We start from the raw sequence: 9,056 nt of genomic DNA, 5'->3' as shown, positions 1-9,056 counted from the left end.
TTTTAACCAATTTCCCATTTGTCTTACTTTTTCCTCGTCCTTTTAATCGTATATCTAGAATGTTTTTACTATCCAATTTTCTACCTTTTTACTGGCGCTGATATGACCGAAATGTGTTGTAAGCGCCGTAAAACGATGATATAGGAGTACTCCAGTCGGCCATGCGTCAAACCCTTAAAAACAATTAGCCTTATGCGGCGCTAAAGACTTGTTTTTCATTCCAATTTCATCAGAGATCCTTTGCAAGACAGGATTGTGTTTCAAGTGCTGTCCTAGGGAGAAAAAAAAAACCTCGTGTTTTATTAGTTACAGGTGATATGATTGTATAATAAGAACATGAATTTTTAATATATAAACTATTTTGCGAAAGTATTAAGAGACAAAACCTTTTAATCATGGGTGTGTCTCCGGTGTGGGGTGGGAGCGGTTTTACGACATACAATCTCACTTCTGATGTGTTTACAATATGGCGGATGATGGTGAGTTCGAGTTTGAGGATCTGGAGAATATCTTCCAAGCTGCAACTGATTATGTTCGACGAAATAATGCAAAATTTGAGACGGAAAAGTTACTTTACTTCTATGCTCGGTTCAAACAGGTGAGAATGGCCTCCGAAAGGCTTGATTTAAGATTTCACACTCTTATTCTATTATTATCTATCGCCATTCTTCGTATGATTGAGTTGTCGATCAAGTACAAGTCAATTGTCAATAGCAGGCACCACAGCCACATCGGAAAATGATAATGTTTGTAAAAAGACAAATGCAACTCTTGGATTCTTAAGAGGACAAGTACAACGTGGTCCAATGAACATCACACACTATCTGGCAATAATCAAAAGCCTGACCTTTTGTCTTGTTTTAGTTTTTGCCAGACAGTGTCTGTCATCGTAATAATCACAGCGAAGACTGTGAAGAGTAAAAATAAAGCAGATGGCAGATCTGAGAAAATTAAAAACAGCATGTAGGTTTGTTTTTAACAAGTTACAGGAGGACTGAATGCATTCATTAGTGAGATGCGCAAGAGCCTAATCTGGTCGCCATTACACTGAGTGTTCACTTACACGAAAGATGCCCTAAACAAAAACACAAAGCCCCAAAGTGTTCCTCTTTAAGTTTAAGGCTTGCCATGGACTGACAACGTTCCCAGTTGATCGCCTTATCCCCAAAAAACAGCACTCATTTCATACCAGGTCGCACAGTCACGAGTTGATTAATGCTGATCTCAACTCATACCAGGTCCCACAGTCACGAGTTAATTAATGCTGATCTCAACTCATACCAGGTCCCACAGTCACGAGTTGATTAATGCTGATCTCAACTCATACCAGGTCCCACAGTCACGAGTTAATTAATGCTGATCTCAACTCATACCAGGTCCCACAGTCACGAGTTAATTAATGCTGATCTCAACTCATTTTCTTTCCAAGCACCAGCTGATTATGGAATTCTTTGCTGGAAAATATTAAAACAATAAATGGCCAAATTGGATTTATTTAACAAAGAAATAAAAAAAAATGTTAAAAAGCCTAGGCATGTCCATTTGTCCTGACCACTGTGACACTCACAGTCGCGATTATCTTCGATTAACGGAGTGGCGACTTCAAGATTGACTGAAAACTGCTGAAGAATGAGAATTGTGAATTCTGTGAAACTAGCTGAGACCGACTGTGACTAAGATTATATTTCTAAGAAGAACTGTTATTTCACGATTATGAACCTTGTTGCGGAGCTGGGTTTTTTTTTATTTTTTACTTTTCATGTTTTTTCTTTAAGAAAAAAAAAAAGAAAAAAGAAAAAAAGCCAGGCTATTTATTATATATTATTTATTATTTTGGTTGTGGATGATAATTATTATCAGATGTTATTATTATGTTGTGGTTATTTAAAATCAATACAAACTTTTTAAAATCTTCAGGCAAAAGAAGGCAAGTGTAACACCCCGAAACCAAGCTTTTTTGATTTTCAAGGCAAAGCTAAATGGTAAGATTATATCTATATTTTCAAAACCGTTGTAAAACCTTGTTATTTGAAGGCCTGATACTCCATTTCATCATGGGCTCATTGTTATAAACTCCTGCTCAGGATAAAAACAGAACAAGTACATCATTTGGGACGGAAAAAAAACGAAACTGATTAGAACTAGAACCATTGCAGATAAAAGGAACAAAAGGAAAGGTGGTCTAAGTCTAAACGTGGCCTTCGTAAAGTTATAGCCTGATACTGACCAAAAAATGTCGTCAAAATGCCAGTCTTTTGCCACAAAAGAAAACAAATCGTGAGTTGTATTCAATATTTCAACCAATGAAATAACTTGTTTCCATGAGCTCTACTAACGACAAATCACTAAGCGGTGCAAAAAACAAATAATGACGTCAAACTGTCAGTCCTTTTGGATTTCAGTATCAGGCTATAACATAACGATGGCTACGGTATCAGGCTATAACATAACGATGGCTACGGTATCAGGCTATAACATAACGATGGCTACAGTATCAGGCTATAACATAATGATGGCTACGGTATCAGGCTATAACATAACGATGGCTACGGTATCAGGCTATAACATAACGATGGTTACGGTATCAGGCTATAACATAACGATGGCTATGGTATCAGGCTATAACATAACGATGGTTACGTATCAGGCTATAACATAACGATGGTTACGGTATTAGGCTATAACATAACGATGGCTACGGTATCAGGCTATAACATAACAATGGCTACGGTATCAGGCTATAACATAACGATGGCTACGGTATCAGGCTATAACATAACGATGGCTACGGTATCAGGCTATAACATAACGATGGCTACGGTATCAGGCTATAACATAACGATGGCTACGGTATCAGGCTATAACATAACGATGGCTACGGTATCAGGCTATAACATAACGATGGCTACGGTATCAGGCTATAACATAACGATGGCTACGGTATCAGGCTATAACATAACGATGGCTACGGTATCAGGCTATAACATAACGATGGCTACGGTATCAGGCTATAACATAACGATGGTTACGGTATCAGGCTATACATAAGTGTACGGTAGCATAACATAACGATGGTTACGGTATCAGGCTATAACATAACGATGGCTACGGTATCAGGCTATAACATAACGATGGCTACGGTATCAGGCTATAACATAACGATGGCTACGGTATAGGCTATAACATACGATGGCTACGGATAGGCTATAACATAACGATGGCTACGGTATCAGGCTATAACATAACGATGGTACGGTATCAGGCTATAACATAACGATGGCTTACGGTATCAGGCTATAACATAACGATGGCTACGGTATCAGGCTATAACATAACGATGGTTACGGTATCAGGCTATAACATAACGATGGTACGGTATCAGGCTATAACATAACGATGGTTACGGTATCAGGCTATAACATAACGATGGCTACGGTATCAGGCTATAACATAACGATGGCTACGGTATCAGGCTATAACATAACGATGGCTACGGTATCAGGCTATAACATAACGATGGCTACGGTATCAGGCTATAACATAACGATGGCTACGGTATCAGGCTATAACATAACGATGGCTACGGTATAGGCTATAACATAACGATGGCTACGGTATCAGGCTATAACATAACGATGGCTACGGTATCAGGCTATAACATAACGATGGCTACGGTATCAGGCTATAACATAACGATGGCTACGGTATCAGGCTATAACATAACGATGGCTACGGTATCAGGCTATAACATAACGATGGCTACGGTATCAGGCTATAACATAACGATGGCTACGGTATCAGGCTATAACATAACGATGGCTACGGTATCAGGCTATAACATAACGATGGCTACAGTATCAGGCTATAACATAACGATGGCTACGGTATCAGGCTATAACATAACGATGGTTACGGTATCAGGCTATTACATAACGATGGCTACGGTATCAGGCTATAACATAACGATGGTTACGGTATCAGGCTATAACATAACGATGGCTACGGATCAGGCTATAACATAACGATGGCTACAGCATCAGGCTATAACATAACGATGGTACGGTATCAGGCTATAACATAACGATGGCTACAGTATCAGGCTATAACATAACGATGGCTACGGTATCAGGCTATAACATAACGATGGCTACAGATCAGGCTATAACATAACGATGGCTACGGTATCAGGCTATAACATAACGATGGCTACGGTATCAGGCTATAACATAACGATGGCTACGGTATCAGGCTATAACATAACGATGGCTACGTATCAGGCTATAACATAACGACGTGCTACGTATCAGGCTATAACATAACGATGGCTACGGTATCAGGCTATAACATAACGATGGCTACGGTATCAGGCTATAACATAACGATGGTTACGGTATCAGGCTATAACATAACGATGGCTACGGTATCAGGCTATAACATAACGATGGCTACGGTATCAGGCTATAACATAACGATGGCTACAGTATCAGGCTATAACATAACGACGGCTACGTATCAGGCTATAACATAACGATGGCTACGGTATCAGGCTATAACATAACGATGGCTACGGTATCAGGCTATAACATAACGATGGCTACGGTATCAGGCTATAACATAACGATGGTTACGGTATCAGGCTATAACATAACGATGGCTACGGTATCAGGCTATAACATAACGATGACTACGGTATCACTATAACATAACGATGGCTACGGTATCAGGCTATAACATAATGATGGCTACGGTATCAGGCTATAACATAACGATGGCTACGGTATCAGGCTATAACATAACGATGGCTACGGTATCAGGCTATAACATAACGATGGCTACGGTATCAGGCTATAACATAACGATGGCTACAGTATCAGGCTATAACATAACGATGGCTACGGTATCAGGCTAAACATAACGTTGGTTACGGTATCAGGCTATTACATAACGATGGCTACGGTATCAGGCTATAACATAACGATGGTTACGGTATCAGGCTATAACATAACGATGGCTACGGCATCAGGCTATAACATAACGATGGCTACAGCATCAGGCTATAACATAACGATGGTACGGTATCAGGCTATAACATAACGATGGCTACAGTATCAGGCTATAACATAACGATGGCTACGGTATCAGGCTATAACATAACGATGGCTACAGCATCAGGCTATAACATAACGATGGCTACGGTATCAGGCTATAACATAACGATGGCTACGGTATCAGGCTATACATAACGATGGCTACGGTATCAGGCTATAACATAACGATGGCTACGATATCAGGCTATAACATAACGACGGCTACAGTATCAGGCTATAACATAACGATGGCTACGGTATCAGGCTATAACATAACGATGGCTACGGTATCAGGCTATAACATAACGATGGTTACAGTATCAGGCTATAACATAACGATGGCTACGGTATCAGGCTATAACATAACGATGGCTACGGTATCAGGCTATAACATAACGATGGCTACAGTATCAGGTATAACATAACGACGGCTACGTATCAGCTATAACTAACGATGGCTACGGTATCAGGCTATAACATAACGATGGCTACGGTATCAGGCTATAACATAACGATGGCTACGGTATCAGGCTATAACATAACGATGGTTACGGTATCAGGCTATAACATAACGATGGCTACGGTATCAGGCTATAACATAACGATGACTACGGTATCACTATAACATAACGATGGCTACGGTATCAGGCTATAACATAATGATGGCTACGGTATCAGGCTATAACATAACGATGGCTACGGTATCAGGCTATAACATAACGATGGCTACGGTATCAGGCTATAACATAACGATGGCTACGGTATCAGGCTATAACATAACGATGGTTACGGTATCAGGCTATAACATAACGATGGCTACGGTATCAGGCTATAACATAACGATGACTACGGTATCACTATAACATAATGATGGCTACGGTATCAGGCTAACATAATGATGGCTACGGTATCAGGCTATAACATAACGATGGCTACGGTATCAGGCTATAACATAACGATGGTTACGGTATCAGGCTATAACATAACGATGGCTACGGTATCAGGCTATAACATAACGATGACTACGGTATCACTATAACATAACGATGGCTACGGTATCAGGCTATAACATAATGATGGCTACGGTATCAGGCTATAACATAACGATGGCTACGGTATCAGGCTATAACATAACGATGGCTACGGTATCAGGCTATAACATAACGATGGCTACGGTATCAGGCTATAACATAACGATGGTTACGGTATCAGGCTATACATAACGATGGCTACGGTATCAGGCTATAACATAACGATGACTACGGTATCACTATAACATAATGATGGCTACGGTATCAGGCTATAACATAATGATGGCTACGGTATCAGGCTATAACATAACGATGGCTACGGTATCAGGCTATAACATAACGATGGTTACGGTATCAGGCTATAACATAACGATGGCTACGGTATCAGGCTATAACATAACGATGACTACGGTATCACTATAACATAACGATGGCTACGGTATCAGGCTATAACATAATGATGGCTACGGTATCAGGCTATAACATAACGATGGCTACGGTATCAGGCTATAACATAACGATGGCTACGGTATCAGGCTATAACATAACGATGGCTACGGTATCAGGCTATAACATAACGATGGTTACGGTATCAGGCTATAACATAACGATGGCTACGGTATCAGGCTATAACATAACGATGACTACGGTATCACTATAACATAATGATGGCTATGGTATCAGGCTATAACATAACGATGGCTACGGTATCAAGCTATAACATAATGATGGCTATGGTATCAGGCTATAACATAACGATGGCTACAGTCCAACCCACTGAGCTGTCTATCCACACTGACACATGTATGACTTTAAATTCATATATGAGCTAGATCATTTTCCACCATCTTTGCTGCCTTGTTTTGATAGCTATTTTCATCTCTAATTCGGATAATATGTTGTTGGATCTAGTTTTGTGATAATAAATTGTATCATTTTGTATGAGGAAGACAAGAAAATAGTAGGTGTGGTCTGTTTTGGGGCAAACAACACCTTGGCCTTGGGAACTAAACAAATTCCCGGCCATCATCAATATTCCCAAAATTGTAGTCAGAAGGAACAAATTATAGAAAAAGAAGGAGATCAAAAAAGTTAACAGGTAGATAGGTAGTGGAAATTTTAATGGTTGGTGGACAATGAACCGTTTTGATGATTAACAAGGTTTTTGCTGGTTGAAAAAAGAAGGTGAATTGCCAGTTTGACGTTTCAGTTCAAAGTGACTAAAACTGCTTCTGAACAAAATATAGAATATACTTGTTAATATTCTGCTTGAAAAAAATATTTTTGTGTTGGGTAAGTGTGAAGTTTCGGGTCAAATTCTGAAAATAGCTGGTAAGGAGAGAGTTAAGGGAACTCAATAGCTCAGTTGGTAGATCACTCGATACATACGAGGTCAAACCCATATTACTGGGTGGGGATCCTGACCTCCCATAGTGGGCAGGGAGGTACACACTGTGTCTTCTATCCCCCTATATCTGGGTGGGGTTCCTGACCTCCCATAGTGGGCAGGGAGGTACACACTGTGTCTTCTATCCCCCTATATCTGGGTGGGGATCCTGACCTACCATAGTGGGCAGGGAGGTACACACTGTGTCTTCTACCCCCTTATATCTGGGTGGGGTTCCTGACCTCCCATAGTGGGCAGGGAGGTACACACTGTGTCTTCTATCCCCCTATATCTGTTTTCCAACTTGCTTTCTGTCTTTGTCTTGGAATGAGATTACTTAGTTTTTTTCCTGGCTCTGGCCGGAGTCCTAGCTGGGAGGGAAACAGTCAAATGCATAGTTATTGTTTTGGGAGATGATATTTTTTTTCTTGTAAATCATCTCTCTGTTATATATTAGTATATTTGTTATTTTTTAATGTATAATGTAAGCATTTGAGTGTGTTCCTCTTTGTTGGATTTTGTGCTTGTGTCCGGATGAGACTTATACTTATAGATGATCTCAAACTAAGTACATTGATGGTATGCTCTTTGAATCTACATCTGATCCCTATTTGTTCCCAGTTCCCCTATGTCTTACTTTCTCTTGGGTGCTTTAATTGTAATTCTAGAACTTTTTACTATCCCATTTTCTTCCTTTTTACTGGCACTGATATGACCTTAATGTGTTGCAAGTCCTGCAAAACCCTTAAAAACAAAAACATCAATAGCTCAATTGGGAGAGCACTTGATACACACGCAGTCAAACCCACATTATCTGTTTCTTTCCTTCCAAGGGACGCCTGGAATAAATTGGGTGACGTGAGCAAAAGTCAGGCAATGATGGAGTACGTCTCACTTCTCACCAACATTGACCAGGAGTGGCGATCTCAAGTGGTGGGCCATTCATTATCAGCTGATGTCGTAATATTGAAATTTTTTTTTTTTAAATTGAGCTTTTATATAGCGCAATATCCACTAAATGTGCTCAAAGCCCTTTACAAGGGGTCCCTGGTCAACAGCAACATTTAACATTGAGGACGGGACATGACGCCTTTTAAGCGATATTACAATTTTCGGACAAAGACAACACTGTTAACGGCCAGGTACTCATTTTACACCTGAGTACGGTGAGAGAATGTGAGTAAAGAGCCTTTTCCAAGGACTCAACTATGCGCCAAGCGCGAGGCTCAAACCCAGGACCTTTCGATCCGAAAGCGGGTGTCATACCACTAGACCACATAGCTGCACAATTCTTTCAACTCTTTGTATTTATTAAACAAGTTATTTTTATCGTGCCCAATAACACAACGAGCTTGCAAGTATTTGTAGTTGCACAATAAAAATTGTAATTAGGGATGAGTAATTTGGAATATAAGCGCTTAGTTATAGCGCTATATAAGTTATCAGCATTGTTGTTGTTATTATTATTATTATTATTATTATTATTATTATTATTATTATTATTATTATTATTATTATTAATATTATTATTATATTATTATTATTATCATT

General features: G+C 39.6%; 1 protein-coding gene across 2 annotated transcripts in view; it reads left to right on the top strand.

Annotated features, from left to right (window-relative positions):
• Positions 1 to 449: 449 nt before the first annotated feature.
• LOC144980369 (acyl-CoA-binding domain-containing protein 6-like) overlaps positions 450 to 9,056 on the top strand; it is a 99,244-nt gene continuing 90,637 nt past the window's right edge. For both annotated transcript variants that reach the window (XM_078928072.1, XM_078928073.1), the window contains exons 1-3: positions 450 to 598; positions 1,918 to 1,982; positions 8,339 to 8,438. In XM_078928072.1, the coding sequence (XP_078784198.1) occupies positions 467 to 598; positions 1,918 to 1,982; positions 8,339 to 8,438 (297 nt within the window). In that variant the 5' untranslated portion in view covers positions 450 to 466. The remainder of the gene's footprint in view (positions 599 to 1,917; positions 1,983 to 8,338; positions 8,439 to 9,056) is intronic.

The sequence above is a fragment of the Berghia stephanieae genome, chromosome 9, assembly GCF_034508935.2.
Source record: "Berghia stephanieae isolate SIO BIC M18660-M18661 chromosome 9, UCSD_Bste_1.3, whole genome shotgun sequence".
Taxonomy (NCBI): Eukaryota; Metazoa; Mollusca; class Gastropoda; order Nudibranchia; family Aeolidiidae; genus Berghia; species Berghia stephanieae.
The sequence above is the reverse complement of the archived record's forward strand: the minus strand, read 5'-3'. Positions and strand labels throughout refer to the sequence as shown.